Here is a 22455-nt window from a genome sequence, read left to right as displayed (position 1 = left end):
TAAGTTCTATGCAACAGAATAAGATTTAACAGATACATTTTTGACCAATTATTAAAATAAAGTATAGTCCTAGGAAACTATTATTATCAGATTATGTGAGCATATAGCGAGGAGCAGATCAGTGAACGAGAAGGAGCGTCATTTTACTAGCATGGCTATACCACATCATGTTACAGCACAGTGAGGCTATTGTAAACAGAAACAAGTCTACTACAGAAAAATGTCAGGTTGGCACATTATTTGAGCAGACTTTGCTTTTCCAGAGAGCATGAGCGGTACATAAGTGGAGATTTTGCTCGGGCAACTATCAACTAACTAGATCAACTATGCGGAGCGCACACATGGAGCGGACGGAACATTGAGACGAGCGAACTGTGTGCCAGTATACTGCTAGGCCAGAGTCGATTCGAAGTTGTGCATCTTCAGTAGCGTTGCCGCTTGCAAAGTTGCAAAAAATGCTGTGCAAGAGTGAAACCTGAGGGGCAGGGTGGCATATATACAAGACCACTGGGAGTATGTGATTTTTGTGATGTGTGGTTTCAGAATAAAATGTAGAATAAAATGTTATGCAAATGTATTTAAATATTCCGAAATGTTACACAGAAGTGTGTGTGTATGCATGGTTAGTAGGGGTGTGAATCTTTGGTAAAAGAGTATGCGTTTTTGACGTGCTGTCCGAGGGGAGGGCTCCAAGCTCGGAATTTTGGCCCAAACCTAGAGTACTGGGCAGAAAACTGTCGAGGAATATAGGTGAATATATATATATATATATATGTGGTGCCATCCCAAAGAGGCACAAAATCACTTTCACAGACCTTTACCCTGTCATGGAATAACCTGCCCACCTCTACCAGAGCTGCTGAGTCTTTAGACATTTTCAAGAAACTGCTGAAGATGCATCTTTTTCAGCAACACTTGACCTATTAATACTAACACTTACAAAAAAAAAAAAAACTTGCTTTGCTTATATTGTTCTCCTTATTTGTAAGTCGCAATGATTAAATGTAATGTAAATATAAATATATATACACCCCAGACAGCAACATAGTGTCGGCCTAGATCCGGCCCACGATTCCACGTGTACCAGATGTGGGCCAGATCTGGGCCAACATTATGTTGCTGTCTGGGCCTCCTCTCATGCTGATTGGATAGATCATTTGAATGTGTTCCTCCCGAACTTTGTTAATAAAACATAAATTAAGACATTAATTGATTTGATTTCGATTAATGATCCAATTATTTTTGGGATTTCGATTAATGACCCAATTATTTTTTAAGTACATTCATAGGATTCTATAAATACTTCTCCTAATGTGTTATAAGTAAGAAACAGAAAAAACTACTTAAGATTGTTTATAACGGTGAAGTTATCAAGTAATGAAGCAACTTATTTCAGTAGTGGTCACGCAATGAGTTGTCAGCTTTATTAATGGTTTCTGTGTATTCAACTCGAAATTACAGCGCTAGTGTGAGAGAGCTGTCATCTGCTAATGTTTATAGTCAATCACTGTCCTGATGAAAGAGCAAACAAGGTTCTCAGAAAGCTGCTCAGAAAAAGTGTCAATGAAACCTACAGAAGGAACAGAGATTGAGGGCAACAAAGAGTGCAGTGCATGGCTTTGTAATCGATGCATTGAGAAAATGAGAATGATGATTCTGACAGTTAGTGAATGTGACCCAGTGTGTTCTGGCTTTTACACAAGATGTCCGTGGGAGCATATACAGTCAAACAAGCAACAATCGTTAAAAGGACCAACACAGGCTCTTACCTGTCTCTGCTGTGCCATTTTGAAACCGATTCCAGCTCCATGCTGACTGAGTTGAGGCCTTTGAATTAAAGGCTTAGTTTGTAAGCAGGGAGATGACTGCATGGGCAGCTGGCAGTTCTGAAAGTGCATGCCCTGGCCTGCAGTAGACGGCTGCGGTTGTATGGTTGTTTTGTTAGGTGGAACAGCCATGATGGGCATTTGTTTGCCCGTGGTGGAAGGTGGTGCTTTAGGGCTGAAATGCAGCAGGGGCTTACTGCTGAGAACCTTTGTGTCAATGTGATGAGAAGGGTTGAATCCATTGGGCTTGAGAAAACAGTTGGACATGCCTTTGGCCTGACCGGCATTTTGAGCGTTAAGTCTCTGCTGAGAAAGGGAAGCATTGCCAGGAAGAGTCTCCTGATTGAAAGAGCCAGGAGTTTGGTGAACACCTAATGCGGAAGACCAGTTCCTAACCCCTCCTGCTTGACTCTGCTGGTGGTTGTGAAGCATAGGGCTGGGCTGCTGTTGGTTAGCAGCCATTTGCTTCAACTGTTCAGCATGTGACATCTCAGGCCATGATGGAAGACCTCGAGATGGACCGCCAGTAGGTACCTGTCCATGGTGCCCTGAAGTGATGGTTGAGGTGGATAAAGTTGCATTGGCCATAGAAAAAGAAGGTCCAGCAGAGGCTGGTCTTAGTTGTTGAGAGCCTCCAGCTGCCTGGCTAAAATCTGGTGAGTACTCTGTCTTGATTGGCTTATCCAGGTGAATACATGGAGGAGCCGCACCAGCCGAACTGGGTCGGCCCAGATCCAGACCAAAGTCATCATCTTGCTTTAGCATCTTCTCTAGCTCTAGATCATTGAGTGAGGGCACATTCTTGGTGAGCTCATCGAACAAGTCCTGGAGCTCTGGGTCAATCTGTCCACTTACTTCATCTTTGAAGTCAAACATCAATGGGGCATGATCTGTGGACGACTGGCCACAGGTCTGAACTTCAATCGGTTCCTTCTTTATATCCCTTAGAGTTATGTTGAATAAATCACTACCAACTCCATGAGGCATCATGAAGGTATCCTTTCTTCGAAGGATGTTACCCTGGGTGGCATCCCCAACCATTCTTTGAGTCTGTCCTGAAGCTAAAGCACAGGATCCAGGTCGAAAAGAGCTGGGTTCCATGCGAAGGCGCTTAAAGTTGGATCCTGACGCTCCACAGGAGAGGCCATTCTGCTTGGGTGTATATCCAGGAGACTGTGCTTCAATCTTTCTCCTAAGTCCTTGCTGAAAAAAGAATGGAGAAAGAATGGAAAGTTTTTATTGAACTCATTATGTTTCACAAATCAAAAAAAAAAAAAAAAAAAAGACAATTAAAGGCATATTTTTCTACAAATTTCATCAAAAGATTTCTTCAAAAGCCTCACGCTAGCTTTTTTCAGCCAAAATGAACAAATTTTCTGCTCAACCGGGAGACAAGGGCACATAATGTAACAAGACCATCTCTATCTAATTAATGAACTCTTATTAAAATACTCTTTGATGGTTCAAACCAATTACAACTATGAAGGGAGTTCTAAATATTAGTGTATGAAAAATGTGTTCTCTGGGTGAATTATCTCTATGAAAATTGATGGAGTTTTGTCATTTACAGCCGATACTCTTTACCCTTGTTCAGTTGCCCATTTTGCATTTCAAAAGAGACGTATTTGATTTAATATAGAAAGTTTATGATTTCCCACAGGGTCCTATTAGGGTAATGTCTACAGATATAGGTTAGACTCCTACTTACTAAGAATGTATGTGCTAGACATAGAATTTGGTCTCGATTACTAATAATTGTTGAGTGTTGTGCACAAAGAATGTTTTAATGCTTTATACAGGGGTGCAAGCGCATACATGTATTCTTACACTCGTTCGAACGTGAATGAATCTAGATTCATTTTAAATGAAGGAGTTCATGCCCACAGTTAGTAATTAGCATAATACATGCACAAACCATCTTCTGTACAGCGATTCATCACTCTCTGCAAAATGTGTTTCCCTCTAAAGATATGCTCTTGCCCCGAGAGCAAGCATAGCAAGATATTTCTGTAAAGCCACTCTCAAAACCAGCTGAAACACACACAAAAAAACACCTTTTACAGAGGCCTATACTATGTTATCAGCTGTTTTTATGCAGCGCCTATCACACCTATAATGTGTGGGTTTTTTTCATGACTCTGAAATATGACTTATTTTAGGGTCTCTTAGTTATTAATTATACATACAGTATTGATACACATTTTTCCCATGTGTTTAGTGTCACCACAAGTGATTTTTGCATTTTGTGTCTGGGGTTGGTTCTATACCTTAACCTAAATTTACAATTTATTTACTTGCAAACGTATTGATAAATCAATTTCCTTGTGGAAACGTTCACACACAGGTTTTTACACACAAATATGTGTGTACACACAATACTACAGTTAATGAGACCCAATCCTAATCATATCATAAATATCCCCTGGATAAGATTTGAGCATCTCCACTAATCCACATGTTTCACTAGCAGCAGGTCTGTGCTCCCTAACAACATTTGCTGAAAAAATATATTCCAAAAACCATTGTCTCAAAACCTAGTATTAGCTGTGTGGATAAATTTAGCCACTAGATAGATGATGTTAGACAAAAGAAGGCTTTATCTGTGTCCCTCATTTGCATGAATTTCATTTCCCACTGTTAGCTTGCTGTAAAGATAGCAGCATTTTCCTTGTGTGAAATGGTTCCCTTTGTTCCTCAAGTCTTAATTTATGTAAATAAGGCTTGAACAATGACTCATAAGCGCTGTTTAAGTAGCCGTATAGAGACAAATGTAGTCCAATACTTGTATATAGAATATTTTTTACTTTAAAGGGCAATGAAGAGATACGTTACTTAGTTAGAAAATGAACCTGACAACAATACGTTACACCAACAAAGCTCCTACATCTGCACATTTTCAGTGCGATGTAGAATGATGAATATAATTTAACAGACAGAATAATCATGAAGTAGCTGCTGACCGAAACCAACATAACCAACGTTATTTCCACACAGCCGCAATATTGCCAGCGCATGGATATGCAAAGTTATTTAAACACCATCTGACATTATTGCCTACAGAGAGAGATGTGTGTTCAACCCAACATCATTATCAGCGCAGGGACGGGTGACTGTGGTGCGGTTTTCGCTGTGGCGGCAAATTGGAGACATTTCCATTTACTGGAAATATTACTGGGCTGGGATGTTTTATGCCTTCAGGACTGGGAGGGATCACAATTCTCCACACCCCACCACCATCTCTGTCTCTCAATAACCACTATGATAGTTCAATTAACTATATTTGGCATGCTGACATCGGTATCAAATTGCTTTTCTGACTCATCCAGGTTAAGGATAACAAATGACATCAAATTGTTCTTGTTCAAACAAGTTCATTGGGATGAAGCAAGATTTGAATTAGGCTGGACATCAGGGTGTGTGAGAGTGTGTATGTCAATGCTTGGGTGCTGCTATGTGGTTCCTATTAGCCTGTTAGTATGTGCTGCTCAAAACCCATCTACATCCTGCCAAAAAAAAAAAAACCCAGTCTGACCTAAGGGTTCATTACTCGTTTAACTTCCATAATACAATGTATCGCTGTAAAAATGTACTAGCTTGTTGTGACTGCTTTCTGAAACTGTAGTAACATGGTTGCACATCCATCTGACGATGGTAAGTAATACCAGTAATACCTTCTGGAACTTAATTAATTCAAGATCACAATTAATGTCAGATTATTATAGTTCACTTACACAAAACAACAAAAATGTTTACATGCATGTAACTGGCATACACTTGACTCCAGTATGCATGGGGTTCATTTATTCAGCAGCTTTCTTCACAATGTATTCTTCACAAGCATGGTATCTGAGGTGACTGCTTCACTATTTTTGTTCCTTGTGGTTTTCTTTATTTGATGTTAGATTCATTGCGGGTTCCTTAGTTCCAATAGTTTCTTGTTAGTTAGACAAGTGTGGACTTACATAGATGATGGCCTACAGCTGTATTTTTATTAACTAAAATTAACAAAAATGTATAATAATGTAACAAAAGTATTGCTCATTGTTAGTTCATGTTAGGTAATACATTAATGTTAACTAATTAACCTTATTGTAAAGTGTTACCAACTTTATTGCTTCAAATCAAAGTTTGTAATGTTATGATTCCCTTCGTAGCTGATTGGTTTGGTTCATGATGTATAACGCTAAAATGAAGACTTTGGGGATTTTAATCTATGGTTTAACCTATGGGAAACATGAATGGAAAAAATACTTCCGAAACCAACGCCACTGAAAAAGGGGGCGGGTACTAATGCACTCTATTGTTCCACAAAGCCATGATCTATAAGTCCACACTTGTCTAACTAACAAGAAACTATGCTTCTAACCAAAGCCTGAGTGTTCGCTGCTAGTTTCAGGAAACGCCGAATCGTTGAACTTTGTTAGTAACAACGGACCTTGCTGGAATAGCTGGCTAACAATGCTTTTGAGAAGATTAAAAGCCTAAGACCAGCAAACTATCTTAGGCTAGTTTAAGATGATCCCTCCTTCAATGTAAGTGTTGTTTTAGTGATAGAACAATATTTTGGGCCGATATTTGACTTTTTTCATTGGTTGGAAAGAGATTGAAGGGTCTGAGCGGCTCAGTGTTTATACTTTTGGGGGAGATAAACCCATGAATGACAATGTATTTTAACATAAAAATCCTACAGACATCAACTTTAAAAGTGTTTTGATGTCATAACATAGTGTTGTGCAAGGAACTGCATGAACATAAGTCTTTATTAATTGATAATATGCCCCTGTAATAATAATTTGTGTGAAAAGGAATAAAAGTTGTGTTTTACTGCCATAGTGTTCATTTCAGCTGGTAACTGCATTGTACGCATAGATACATTTTCGGAGCTTTGCAAAAATGCATGTAGAGGCACGTATTTACAATGTTGCAAAAATTAGGTTATTGGCCCCTAAAAATCCAAAACTGGTTGACCACTAGATTTTTCCGCTTGTTTTATTATCCAACAAAGCGCTCAGAAAAATAATAGCTCAATTCTCTGCACAGTCTGATGTATCATTCATCATTCACACACAGTGCCAGATAGATTACATGCAAATGTAATACTTAACCATAAGTAGGAGAAACACTGATGCTTGCTAAAAATGATACGACACAAGAACAGCACTTTACGATCAGCCAGGATTTTATGCTACATCAGTGAATCTTTCTCTGCTTTTACAAACGCTTTGCCACCTCCCTCAACATTATTTATATTAGTTTATGAAACAACATTGCAACACTCCAGAATCTTTCTTCAAGTCCCTACTTGGTGTAAACAGCAGATTATTTCCCATGATGGGATTTTATAAAGGAAGAGTGTCGTGCAATTGTGCGATCTGTGTCTCTTATCTTTTTAAGATAGATAAGCGTATCTCAGTTCCCAAAACAAGTCAAACATTGGCCTGTGAAGAACTGTGTCCCATACTGAGAGAAGATCCCAGTGACAGCCACTACCTTATACAGTTCCTCGCCAGATTAAACAAGACATCTCTATAAAATATTCACATGGTGACACAGATAACGGCCACCAACCAGATGTAGCATATTAAGGCAAAGAGTTTCTTGTCGGTGTGCCAACCACATTTGAAACGGTCTGATAATACAATGTGTTCATTTTGGCGGAGGGGCTGCGGAGAAACAGTGCCCTCTATTCATCGGAAATCCTCCTGACAGAGCTACAAGTGACCTGAAAATAGATTTTCTGATTAAGCTTTAATGAGCTCAGAGAACATCACTTTGAAAGTGACTCCTGGAGGGAGGAGAAGAAACGGCTCTCAGCACAAACCGTGCGAAGGCTTAGAGGCATCACACGCGTGACATTGCTCTTGCTGAAAACCAACACGACGGCAGATTAATATTGTAAAGTAACATCGCTCCACTGAGGCGCACTAGGCAGTGTGCTGCGGGTAACGCTCATGTAGACAAAGATCATAGCATGGAAATTATAAACCACTTTATAGTAAACATCGAGAAAATTAGCTGTTGGTTTAAAGCTGAAGTGATAAAGCTTTTTAATGTTAAAAGTCTTTCTCATTTCTGCTTCTGAGTAAAAAAAAAAAAAAAAAAAGAACATAATATTGACTTATATCTCCCAAATGAGGAATGATAGCTTAATCGGACTGAAAAGGCTTCATGTAAACACCTCAATTGATCTGATTGAAAGGGTAGCATAGATCTGAAATAATATTAAATTGGAATATATTAGTAATATTAGCACCAAATGTGCAGTGCTGTGGTACTTATGTTTATTTACAGTATGTCTTATTGTACATTATAAACATGGTAGCAGGTGGAAAGAACTGGTAAGAGACTGGTTTTTGACATATCTTTAAAATATGTATTCGAGGCAAAAATGGCATTTATGCTTGCAATAGAGCTGCACGATTCTGGATAAATTGAGAATCACGATCATTATTTTAATTTTTCAAATAGAGATCACGATTCGCCCACAATTCTGAAGAGACAACTGAACAAAATAACATGTAATTTACTAGAGGTTCTGACAAAATGATAATTGCTTCAGTCTATTTACACATTTTTAATTAATTTGAATTATTATGTTTGTTTGAATGAATGATTCAATGACTCATTCATAAAGACTTCACTGGCTTCATGACTGGATGAATTGTAATTTTTAAACTAATCTGTTGAATGAATGATTCAATTACTCATTCATAAAGACTTTACTGGCTTCATGACTGGATGAATTGTCATTTTTAAACTAATCTGTTGAATGAATGATTCAATGACAAATAATTTTATTACCAGTCACTTGTAACAATATAATCTTTTAAAAAAAGTCCCAAGTTACTTTCAAAATGTGATTTAGTCTATTTTGATCATTACCGTAGACATCAGTGTTTATAACCGAACTATAAACTTTTATCCCAGTACTTCTGTGATAATATGAATATTTCGAACACAGAAATATTGATACTGTGTGCTTGAAAAGATGAAGCTGTTTAATATCTGTACATGACAACTGCTCTCTCTGGATCAGCGGCGACAGATCTGAATGTTCCGGTGATTGGGATTTAATAGACACATTTTCATTTAGGAATAAGATCTTGTTAGTAGTGTATGAATCGAGATCACAATCTTTTAACGATTAATCGTACAGCTTTAGCTTGCAATGGCTTTCTGTTTCTAAACGTAGTGACTGATGCACTGTGCATGTGCTGAAGTTTTAGATATAAACATATAGTAGATATACAGTAGAGTGGATATAAACCGTCCTTAAGGAATCTGCAATCAGATTGGATTCATCCATATTATGGTGAGTTTCGTTTACAGCTTTTATCGTTTTACTTCTGGCATTTGCATTTAGGCCTAGGCTTCAAAATTCATAAAAGTTGTGTTCAGTTATGAAAAAATAGGTGTTTGGTGTTTTATGCCCCCAACGGCGCCTTCCAGGCAGCGAGGGGATGGGTAGGTTTAAAGCAGCACTCAGTAACTTCGGGACTTCTTCGCTGTATTCTCGCTTTTTGCTCGCAGGTTTCTCTCTAGAGCTCCCCCACAGCTTCGGAATAGATATTTGACAACACTGTTGTAAAAACTCGTTGGTGATTCTCAGACACCAGAGGCTATAGATCAACGACATCAAAGCAGATGGGACGTTCTTTAAAACGTCTTCTTCATTCGGGTTCGGACAGCGTGAGGGAGCGCAATAATGACAGCATTTTAGCAGATTTCTTTTGGCCGTAAAGCAATTGTTTACATCGCGAGACCTGATATCACGCGAGACTTCCTGACGCAGCGGCCGGCGACCCGCCGGCTCAAAGTTGCAAGTGCGTATTTTCCGCTCACGGGCACCAGGGGGGTGCGAAACGACCACCATTCAACCCGAAAATAAGTAATATAACCATTCCAATGACTCCGAAGCTGTTCAGTTAAGGTAAAAAAAGTTACTTAGTTCACCTTTAAGGTTGAGGGTAGGGTTAGCTGCCTCTAAGGAGCCATTGGGGGCTTAAAACACCATAGAGCGAAAAAATATGTCAGAATCATACATTTCTGCAATTATCAAAAAGCCAACAGAAAAATCCTATTGGGTTTTCATTGAGGGAACTAAAGTGATGCTAACTTCTCGGTTGATCTACAAAAATCACCACTTTATAGTAAGTGCATTACTTCAGAAAGATTAAAAATCGAGTTCTATTTACAATTCCATTTCATGCCACTTTTGGCTCAAAAATACACATTGCAGCTTAAAAAACACAAATTGCTAATCTTAATATAATGTGGTGTCACAGTGTTAAAATAAAACATATTACCCAGAATCCTCCTAAGTAATAGCAACCAGATTATGTCACTGTAAAGATGCGGGCTTTTTACCGTTATCACAGCATACAGTATATGCTTACAAACCGGAATCTTAAAACCTGCCACACAACGTGCACCATGTGCATGTCTGCTGATAGTGGTTGTAATCCAGCGTGACCATTAATTGGAACGTTTTATGACAGCTTTTCAGAGGTTTTGCCCTGTTGCCACTGTCCTCTCTGCACTGTATAACACAGTGGATATGGTTTTCTTCAGGATTCAGATTTACACTGAGCATCAAGTGTTGACCCAGCAGTACCAAAATAGTTTTAATGTAAATGTCATCAAAAATGTGAATGATTACCACGAATTGGATAGGCCCACCAATGTGTCAAATTATGAAAATGACATATAGGCTGAAGAGGAAAAATGACCATTTTGGTTGCATGCTCAAACTGCATTGAGAATTGCATTCAGCATTGTTTTTTTCAACCCGTTTTTGGGTCATGACCCAAAATTTAAGAACTACTGGTGTAAAGCGCATCTGTTATTATCTGCCTCTGTGTGCGGTTGTCACTACCATTAACCAGATAGAGGAAACTAGTCTAGTGAGGAAGATAGGGGAGAATGAATGAGTGTGTGTGTGGTCTCAGCAACATGTGCTGCCAGCAAGAGGAGTGCAATTGATAGAGAGCTCAGGGCGATGAGAACGAGAGGATGTGACAGTCATCGTCCTGGAAGCAGCTGTCAGACCCGTGGCACATCCTACAGGCCCGGCTCTACATGTATTTGTGCCTGACTGTGTAGACATCAAAGTGTACATGAAAGAGTGACTGAACGCACTGCATAAACACTGAGGCTCAGTGCTGGGAATACATACTGTGTTACTACTTTATATAAAATAACTATTTATATTACATCATTCATTTTCATGGAAAGAAAAAACTTTCTTTTTTGTGTTACTTCTCAACAACAAACTAAATTCAAAAATAATTGACTCTACTCAATGTAATTACTCATCACTTTATCACTTTAGTTACTCTTGCAATTGGCAAAAAGGCATCAAAAAGATCGTGATCTCAATTCAAACACCCACACGATCTTATTCTTAAATGACAATGATTCTCCTGTGTCTATTAAACTTAATCACACCGGAACATTTAAATCTGCGTTGGCGCCGCCACTGATCCAGAGAGAGCAGTTGTCGTGTAGGTATGAAACAGCTTCACAAACAGTCTTTTCGACCACAGTATTAATTCAAAATATCGCAGAAGTACTAGGAAGTTTATAGTTCGGATTTAAAGCAAGTAAGTGACCAAAATAGAGTTTATCTCCTTTTGAAATAGGCATGATGCTTCAAATAAAGATTGTATTAATTACATCGTTGCACCAGTAGGCGGCGACAAGTGGCTGTGAACAATTTTATTTTTTATTGAATCATTCAAGTGATTTGTTCAAAAACTCTGATTCATCCAGTATTGAAACAAGTGAAGTGTTTACTTTGCAACCAGATAGCAACACCCTAGCAACCACACAAAACACCACAGAACCACAAAGGAATGTGCTAAAACCTACTCAAAACTTTTTAGCAATCACATCAATATGTTAAAAAACATTTCTGAGAGCGATTATATGACTGTTTCTTACACTTTAGTAAGTCAAATAAAACATTTCACTTTAAAGTACATTTTAAATCATTATGCTTTAGTCATATTGTTCATGCTTCAAAGAAGCGCACCTATTTTGTGCATGTGAAGTATTTTACTGTTGTTGTGATATTTGATATTACATTTAATGTTAATTTATTTTAAATGTCCTTAATTATAACATCATCATTACAAATGTGTAATTACAAGTATATTTAAATACATGACATACAAGTTTCAACAGAAATTACATTAAAGTATATTTTAGTTTACCACAAATCCTTGTCAGTACAACCATATTTCAAAGACAATAGATGTAATTATTAAATTACATATACAGATTAACTTAAAGAGTGCTTTTTGACCCACTTGAGTAGGACTTACATACAACTAATTGCACTTAATATTAACATTCATTTTCATTTAATTGTAAATAACGTGCAATTAAGTGTATAAAATCATTACATTCAGTTCACACTTATATTCTGTTTAAGCATATTATGTCTGTAAAAAGTACACTTTTATAAAGTGTATTTCATTTTTAAAAGGGATGTTAATGCAGTGACCCAGAAAAAAAGTGCAGAATATGAAATATTTAAATCAGTACGTTTTTTATATGTTTAAAAAAAAATCTGATTTTATATCACTGCATATCAGAAACTACTAGACCTTTAAGTGTCTATTTAAAGAGAAGGTTGCGGTGTGTTTGACAAACAGAATCAATATCTTTGTGTGTAAGAGTGTCTGTGCTCTTTAATCTATTCAACAGACGCTGCCGGCATATTGTAATCCACTCCTGAGAATATGAAACCCTCTCAAATCCAGCCTGGCAAAAAAAAACATGGCCAAAATAAATAAAAAATAAACACCACTATTGTGTTCCTAGGGAGACATAATATTTATACGGTTACACAGGGATGCGGAGTGCCGAGAGGTGGAATTTCAATCGGAGAGAAGCGAGAAACTGGAGCCCTGAAACCAGTGTTTCATAGACCCAACTCCCTGCTACCTGTACATGAGAACTAATTACACTCAGCCTTTGAGTGGAGCGAGGGGGGAAATGAAACGAGAGGCAGAGAGCACTTATCACAGAACGATAAACACGATAAAAGGTATTGGACTGGCAGCTTTTGTCCCTGTGTGTGCTGATTTAATGATCCCCACTATCGCTCCCTCAGTAAGTGAGCCTACACAGAATGATTCAAGCAAAGTGACATTCAGATGACTGGATGATAATGGCAAAAATCACCGGTGATTATTTCCCTTGATATTGTGATTATTCATTTTGAGTAGTGTTAGGTCACTAGTTGTTTAGTTTTTGTAATTCTTTTGTAATGTTCGAGACATAATGACAATGGTAGCACCATTTTACCGTTTCTACAGCAGCGTGTCAAAACAACAGTGCAAGCGCACACCAGAAACGCTCAGGGCCGTTCACGGAAATGATTTTCCGGTCCTTTATCCTCTAATATTTTTATCTTCATTCTTCATCCAAGCTTTTTCTGCTCAGTGCGCATTGCTTCTCTCTCCTGCTACTGACGCTTAAGCACCGCGCAGACCGATCAGTGCCTGACAAACACAATGCATTCTGGACTTTGATCAGCATCAGGTGTGCCATGTCCCGCGAGAGCAAAACAAGACCGGCCGCCTGGGTCAGGCATCGGCTGCACGAGCTCTGATGACGACACAGCCGTTTCACGATTGGTCGGATTCACCGAAGACATCGATCACGTGTGTTTCGTGTTTATTCTGATACATTCAGCTAAGATGATGCTCACAAATTTGTGTTTTTATTGCAGTAAAAACTCTTTTCATTTAACCCTAATGTTATATTGTCATGTTTTTTAAAAATAAAACTAAATATTAAAAAATATTGCCCAGTTTAAATGGTATTTAAATAGTATAGGCTTATGTAACCCTTAACTGTAAGCGTCCCGCTAGCGCTCTTTTTATTGTCGCCTTTTTTCATATTACATATTTTAGTTATCATAATAAATTAGGTATCATTCGAAAGCTTACTAAATCAAAAATTTAAATTGGACGTTGCCTTACCATGGAAACGGTACTCTAAATTCTTTTAGCGGGCTCCTATTGTAACTACTTTTTCATCAAAAACCTTTTCTAATCTTAACAGAACATATATCGTCGGAAAGGTCTGGGTCTCAATGTTCCATTTTTGACAGAAGTGATATTTGGACAGAAATGTATTCATTTGTAACAGGAGAATGCATCAAATGGAATGTGTGTCACCCGGTGGCTATTTTTGGTACAGCGGCTGAACAAAATCTCATAGGAACTTACATTTTTGTGATATCAACTTCAAATTTGGAACACAACTTGGTTAGACATATGGTTTTGATTTTATAGTAATTGAAGTGTAAAATAATCTGGTAAAATATATATTTTATATAAAATAATAAATATTTAGTACAGTACATTTGATTTACAGTAATTTGTCATTACAACGTCATTGACATTACAGTCAGATTTACAGTATTGTTCAACTCGAACACACCTATAGTCAAGTCAAGTCAAGTCACCTTTATTTATATAGCGCTTTTTACAATACAGATTGTATCAAAGCAGCTTCACATTGATAACATGAAAATAATACAACAAAGTTTGTTTCTAGAAGAAAATTGCATCATCGTCCACCCATAATAAGGCAGATCAATAATATTGTTGAATATTAAATGTCCCCAACTAAGCAAGCCAAAAGCCAAGGCAACAGTGGCAAAGTCTCATGTCACCAGACATACATTAAACTACAGTCAGATATCATACATTTCTGCTCACATTCCATATCAGTGTCATTGATGCCACAGCAAATTAATTTAGATAGAAAGGATTAGGCAAATCCCCAAATAAATACAAAAAATGGTTTTCATGAAAGCTAGAAAAATTGGAGTGATCAGATCAACCGGTGTTCAGCCAGCATTCTCACAGATTAATGTCTCAGACAATCCACCGGACCAGAAGGAAGTAGTTTATAACCAACGTCCAATGGGAATTATTCGGCTCCACTGTTTGCACTTTACGCTTTTGATTAATATCTGAACAGATGTCTGTTTTGCATTCTCTATAATAAGTGAACTAAATTAAACTCATAATACAAAACAAGTAAGAACCAATGATGTTTGGTGCCAAACTCTACCAAGTTTTAAAATGTGCATTAAAGAATGGTATAATGGCAGAATTGAAGATTTTTTTTTAGTGTCTGTTCCTTCACAAGATTTGGAATATAGTTGTATGGAGTCTTCTGTGGAACTTTCATGGTAGGGCTGCACGATATATCGAAATTATCCCAAATGTACATGCTTGCGATATCTGAATGATTTTAATAGGTTACTTTAAAACGTTGCGACAAGTCAAAGTTACAGGTTGACGCATATAGCAGAGAATAGACTGGCCATGCTTGACGTTACAAAGAGTTATTACACGCGGAAAACAACTCATTGCGGAGCTCGCACTTTCTGACACACACACCTAAAGCACACACACAGAAAGCCACCTCTCAGACAGTGTGCAATCCCGAATTCAGTTCTCTTTCACGACTTAATGCACTCCAATGGTCAAATACATGCATACGTCTGTTATGTCTTAAGTGAACGTAAACAGTTGGGAAAGAAATCGGACTCGGAGCAATAGGAACCGTGCATTAGGTCTTAAAGAGACAGCAGCCTGTTCAGTAAACCTGCTGTTGCCTGTCAAACAACAAAAGATAAAGAGAAAATTACTCACTGTTCTTGGCAGATTTATTATGAATCAATGTATATTTAATTCATGTGAAGACATTTGATTTTTCAGTTTCTTTATTGTTTCTTACTTGAATGCACAGTTAAATAGTTGTAATACAGGCCTACCTGAAAAACTTAGAGCACTGTTTATTTTCAGACTTTTCAAGAAATTCTCCAGAAAGAATGTGAAACATATATATTGGTAATATCATTTTCATTTTTTTTTTTTATTCGAATATTGCATTATTTAAAAAGTTATCGCATTTTTCTTCAATATCGTGCAGCCCTCCCAGGAGAAAAGGATGTAGGCCTACTGTTAAAAGTATTAAAAATGCATTATAGTATATTTGTATTGTCCTAAAAGCATACTCAAGTACATTTTTAATACATTTAATAGTGTTTTTATGTCCTTGTGTTGTATGTACTTTTAGGAGCTCAGTCTCTGCAATCTACTCATTTTAAGAGAGAAAAATATGTTTGATAACTAGCTTATTGAAAAAAAAATATTCCCTTTTTTTTCTTAGGGAATGTGGATGAAGATACAGGGAGGAGAACAGGGAACATTTATTCCCAGTCTTTGTTGTTATTAAGGTCGGTATGCTGTTTGAGTTGCCATGGTGGAAATTACTTGTGGAGCTCACTGTTCTTGCCATAATTTTATGGCTCTGACAGATTCTCTTGAACCAAACATAGAAACCAAACATGTCCTCCAAACTATGCTGAAACATCATCAATCATTACTATCCTATTTGTAACCTGCAAAAAACAAATATCACAGATGAGATTTCTTTAATATCACAAAGGTTTCTCAGTCAGCAATGAAATTACAGTAAATGCAGAGCAAGTAGAGATTTCTGATGAAGTCTCCTTTTTCTCCTGAGAAAAAAAAATAATCTCAGTAATGCGTCTCCTTTAGAGTTTCAGGAGAGATGTGCTCACATTTGCCAAGATACCAAAGTCTGCAGTCAAAAGTCAAAGAGTTCAATAAGAACTCAGACATTTCAACTTCCAACACCAAATCATCTGGGATTTTATGTCCACTATTGATTTTTAGCTCTATATCAGGGTTTCCCAAATGGTGGTTTGGGTTTGTGAGTTGATGAAAAGCTGATCATTAATTCAATCAAATGTAACATTAAGTAAACAAATGGGGGCTGCAAAATAAATCAAAATCAAACTGAAATCGTGATTATCCAATCAAACGCTGCGATTTAATTCAAGTATATAGTCAAGTATTTCAAGTGAAGAGCGTCGCTGTGGTGTAATAGTGTTCTCAGACCAAATCATAGAGCTTTTTAGATGGATGCTGAGGCTTTTTAGGTCAGGTCGAATCTGTGATCTCTGACCCTGTTCGTATGTTTGCTTCCATGGCTCCAATACGCTGTGTTTTCCGCAACCTGGGGTGTCGAAATACTACTGGGTAAACTGGAAGTGGGCGGGATCAAACAGACCAACACAAAAACAGACATTCTGACACAATGCACATTTAACTAGCTGTATCATTCAAGTATGCAAACTTAGCATGTTTCTTAATGATCTGCAAACATATTATGGCATTTTTATTTTTATGTTGTCCAAATAGTTATATACAGCACCTTTAAAAGTAATTATTTACATCTCATTAGAAAGGATATAAATATATATTTTTAATTAAAGCAGTCAAAATAACACACTTACTTGAAAAAAATATCAGATATTTTAACTATTTAAATCATTTTACATTTTACTTTAAACTATAACACTATTACACTATTACACTATTATAACACTATTATAGATAAACTAAAACTTTAAACAACTATTTACTTTAAACTATTTACTATAGACACCAGAGAACCATGAACATTCAAATGTGTCTTTACATTTTTGAAATATAAGTACTTAAAATATCAGGGGTGATTCATGTTTATTTGTCGGCAAAAGACTTTGACAGCACGTGGGCTTTTGTGAAAACTATAGAATATACTTCCACATTTTTGTATCCCTGCCCACGAACAGTCGGATCAACAGAGACAGTTATTAACAGAATAGAGACATTATTAACAGAACAGTTATTGTAAGGGTTTTCTACTCTTTGAACAGCATTATAGTAAAAACAGAACAACATCTCAACATCTTGAGATAGTGGCAGGTTATTTGAGTTTTTCCCCCTCTGTTTGGTCTAAAACACTGTTTGCTGTCATCCAGTTTGAAATTTTGACAACAAACACAGAGGTTTTTCAGATTTTCCATCACACCGTTCTCTCCGCGTTTATGACACTATGCAGCCTTTAGCCGCTGCCTACAACACACTGGATCCTTCACTGGAAACGAAAGTAACTCACTCCCGCTAAACGTTTACTCTTCGAATTATTGCACCGGGAACAATACAAGTCAACACCATCATGACTAAAAGTTTGCAAAGAGGTATTTCCTACTAAAGCAAGGCGGTATTTGACTCGTAAGTGTATCCATAGCAGGCTGGTGGGAGTGGCCTTGGACGGCAACATGCCCAGTGCATTATGGGTGTTGACATTTTCCTACCTATTTGGAAAAAGGGAATGACAACAGCCTTTTTTCTCTGTTTTCTCTAGTCAAGTAGCACCGATAAAAATAAATAAATAAAAAACCTTGCATAGGAAGCCAAGTTTTATTAAAAGCCCATTTTTCCAGGAGTGAAGTAAGTTAAGTCATTCACTGATAATCTTTCCTCCACTGAGCTATGACCGCATCATTAAGTCTGGGAACGAATCATTCAGATTGAGTTTCTGCACTGAATAAACTGATTGATCATTGAAAAGAACCACTTCACAAATGGGACCTTCTTCTCACAAGAGCTAGGACGGGTGTCAAGTAAATTGAATTTTGTTCTGTTTCTCAACAACAACAAAAAAAACGTAGCATTTGAAGACTTGGGATACAGCACACAAATCAAATCGAATCTTTTATGATACTTTTTATGGTGCTTTTATGTCATACAAGGTTTCTCAAGTCCCTTTTTATAGTAATTGGAAAAGAGCATGGAAACAGCCTTCAAATATTCTCATTTTGAATTCCATGGGGAAAAACACATCATGGAGTTGAGGGTGAAGATATAAGTATGTTTGAGTGAAAGATTCCTTAGACTGTCTGATAGCGCATACTTGACTTTGTGGGTGTCTATAGCCCCTTTCACACATACAGTCTTTACTGGTAAATTACTGGTAAGAGATCATGCGTGAACAGGACCTTTTCAAAAATACTTTCTTCTTCTTCTTTTTTTAATTAGTTCAGTACGGGAACCAGTAAGGGAAGTTGTAAAATTACCAGTAAATTACCAGTAATATCTGTGTGAACACAGAATGAAGATTACCGGTATGATCGCGAACGAGGTCAGGACGCGCTGACGTAAGAAGTCTGCTTTGGGCCAATCATAAAGTTCTTATGGAGATGACGTGATTACTCAGCGCTTATTACAGTTTGACCGTAGCGCCCCGTCTCACAGCTTTTTCAACGTGTCGCGCTCGAGACCCAGCCTTCTTTTCCATTCATCAACATTGCTGCTCTGCCGTCGGATACCATTACGAGCGTCTCATGTTTTAGGAGCAAAAACGCATTCTGTTTGATCATCCGTTATGCCTTTCGCCTTTGACATCAAAAAGTGTTGTCAAATAGTGAAACTTCTCCTCATGAGGGAGGATGAAGACAACGGCGTGGCGTTTAAAGATCACTTCCGATGACTGACATCACAGAATTTACTGGTATTTCGGTGCAGATGTGTGAATGGTCTCTTACCGGTAGAAAGCCAGAACGCCATTGCTTGTGTGAACAGCATATTTGTGTATTTACCGGTAATGTCATTCTGGCAATTTTACAGTAATTTACCGGGATTGCTGTGTTAAAATGGCTTACAGTACATGATTACATGTCTGTGATAAACCGATGGGATGTATGTACGTGTGCATACTAATAAGAGAGATGTCTCCACAAACAGAGCAGAACGTTCTCTCTCAGAGATCTAGGCAGTTCAAAAGAGAGAGAAAAGGGAGGAAAAGAATAGAAAGATCAGCAGCATATGAAAAAGGGAGAGAAGGAGAGAAAGAGAGAGAGAGGAGAGGCACACAGCTCCATCACTGAAGCCTCAGAGGGAAGACAAGAGGGTACGAGAGACAGAACGAGAGGGACGATTTGAAGAAGTCAAGCATTCATTATGTTTACTATGGGCCGTGTGTTATTAAACAGTAACTCACAGCATCTCATTTCCCCTGTCTGTCTACGACTGTGCTGAATCGCACTTCACCAGACCCAATGCGGCAAGGACCATGAGATTCAGAGCTTAGCTGACCACATTTACTAACCGACAAAGCAATACGTTTGTCCTCAGCACCTCTTTATTCTCTACCAGACAGACTAATAGTAGGAAAACAAAGAAGAAGAAGAGATGGCATTGTGCGGTAATGATCAGAAGTCTCGTTGGGGGTTTTCAGTGTAGATCTGCTCTGGCAACAGGGCTATTTTTGACAATGATTTCAGGAAATGTTTAACATTTGTGATTTTTTTATTCAATGTCTGAATTTTGTGGTAGTTTTTGGTAACTTGTGAAAAAGAAAATAGTAGGCTACTTATTATGGAAATAACACTTCAAAAGAATATTCTTAAGTGCGAACTGAATGTAATGTTTTTGGACGCTTAAGTGCATGTTAATTTTAAATTTAAATTTATATAAAATGCAATTAGTTAAACTTTAGAGTGATTTTTTGACCCACTTAAGTAGGCCTTAAGTTCATCATTAAGTGTTATTTCATAATTGTTTCTATTGTCTTTATAGTGTACTGCCAAATGTATTAGAATTTAAGGGAAACTAAAATAAACTTTAATTTCTATTGAAACTTGTACTGTATGTCATGTATTTAAATATGTTTGTAATTAAAAATATATAGGATACAACGGGGCTAAAGGTGCACTGGGGTAAAAGGCACATTTTACTTTATTATCTTTTAAACCACTAGATGGCACAAAAATTCAGCTTAGCATTTTTCATAACAACGACTTTTGATGATGCAGGAGGAAATTTGGCTGATCCTTGACGCGATCGCGGGCAGTAACGGAAAGTTGATTCTGCACTGCTTTGATCTAATATTCATAATAATATTTATTTATATGAAAAAGTATGGTATTTGGGATAAATAGCTGGATGACTGTTCTATTTGTTGACATGACATGGATAGATTCAGATAGGAAATATCATATATTAAGTTGGGTGTCCACCTTAGAGATAATCAATCATATTTATAATTAAACCATCATTTAAAAAAAAAAAAAATTATCAATCAAATCATATAATAAAATGTCATATATAATTGTTAAAGTTATATAAAATTATTCTGGGATCTCATTCAATGCTTTCACACTGTAAAAAATGATTTTTTGGTGAAGTAAATACTACTGAAAAAAAACAATGTAATTTACATGAAAAAGTTAGTCCAGGCAAGAATTTAAAAAACTAAGTAAATTCCATATCAGTACTTATTTCAAGCGAGTAGAAATGAAAGCGTAAATATCAACTCAATAAAATTAAGTAAAAATTACTCAACTTTTCTGATACTGGGGTTCCCATCATGCACTGGACCTTGAATAATTAATGAGGTTCATTTTTCACTGTTTTCCAGCTGTATTTACACTGTTTTATCATTGCTTTTGTTGTCAGGATTAGTAACTTGCCATTTTGTGACATTTTGAGTAAATTTTCTGCTCAAAATGACACATTCAAACACAAAAATGATCCATCAAATGTTACCGTCATTGTGTATTGTCTACGAAGTATTGAGGTACTGTATTTGCATTCACATGAGACTTAACATCTGACATGATGTCTTATAAATTACTTAGATAATCTAAGTAAAGCACATACTATAAATGATTGGTATAATTCAATATTATTGTTTGAGTGAAATGTAATGCAAAGGAATATTCAACTAAATCGATATCAATCAACCTTTTACTAGCCAAGTTAAAATTACTTATTATCTTTGTTACTTTCACTTAACTAGGTTAAGTAAAGTTTACTTAATTCCATATTCCAAGTAAATTTAACTTAAAGATTTCTAATTAAAGCTACTAATAAATGTTTAGGTTTTTACTTGGCAAACTTTGTAAATTTACTAGCATTTTCAGAGTGAAAAAAATTAGCAAGCTTTTTTCAAGTAAATCCTACTCCAAATTTTTTACAGTGCAGAATCTTTACTTTTATTAATTATTTTATTTCTGTATTTTTAAAATAAATATTTTATATGACAGTATATTTATTGAACAAAAAATAATTGTTTTATTTATAAAATAAATAAATAAATAAAATAGTAGACTTTGCTAAAGTGATTATTTTGAACAAGTATTAACTTAGACATTTTATAAACGTATTATTTTAGCATTGAATTTGTGTAAATCAAAAATACATTAAAAAGTTTAATATTGAAAATGGGCCTGGGGCAAATTCTCATTTGTTCTTCCATAATTGTTCTCTGTTGAGTTCATTTTGTTTTTTACGTTTTGGGAACTTGTTATCTTGCATTATGAAACTAGTTTATTAATAAAGCACACCAGATTTGAGCCTTGAGCAAACAGTAAAATGAATTTGTAATGTAAAATTGAGTACAAAAGGCATTGGGACATAAACCAAGGGTGACCTCAGACGTTCTCTGAGAGCCATAAAGAGAAGGACAAACATTAACATGTCAAGACCCCACAGCAAGACAATCTCATGGCACCAGCCTCCCAAAACCCCCCCACACACACACACCGTAGTCACTAAGGAGTCCATCAAACTCGGCATGACAGGCCGTCATATTCAATGACCATATCTGTACTGCTTTTCTTTTTTTAAAGCATGCCCGGAATATGACACTGTTGTCACCCTCAATCTTTACGTCACCTTCTCTAAGGACAGTCAATGAAAAAATCCCCCCAGCACTGAAAGACACATCCGAGCATCAGGTC

General features: G+C 36.8%; 1 protein-coding gene across 3 annotated transcripts in view; it reads right to left on the bottom strand.

Moving 5' to 3' along the window:
* The window catches only part of maml2 (mastermind like transcriptional coactivator 2), a 74961-nt gene that overhangs the window by 17731 nt on the left and 34775 nt on the right, over positions 1–22455 (bottom strand). For all 3 annotated transcript variants that reach the window (XM_082180629.1, XM_082180628.1, XM_082180630.1), the window contains exon 3: positions 1770–3029. In XM_082180629.1, coding sequence (XP_082036755.1) covers positions 1770–3029 — 1260 coding nt within the window. The remainder of the gene's footprint in view (positions 1–1769; positions 3030–22455) is intronic.

The sequence above is a fragment of the Leuciscus leuciscus genome (assembly GCF_965113295.1).
Source record: "Leuciscus leuciscus genome assembly, chromosome: 9".
NCBI lineage: Eukaryota > Metazoa > Chordata > Actinopteri > Cypriniformes > Leuciscidae > Leuciscus > Leuciscus leuciscus.
Note: the sequence above shows the minus strand (reverse complement) of the source record. Positions and strands in the feature narration are given on the sequence as shown.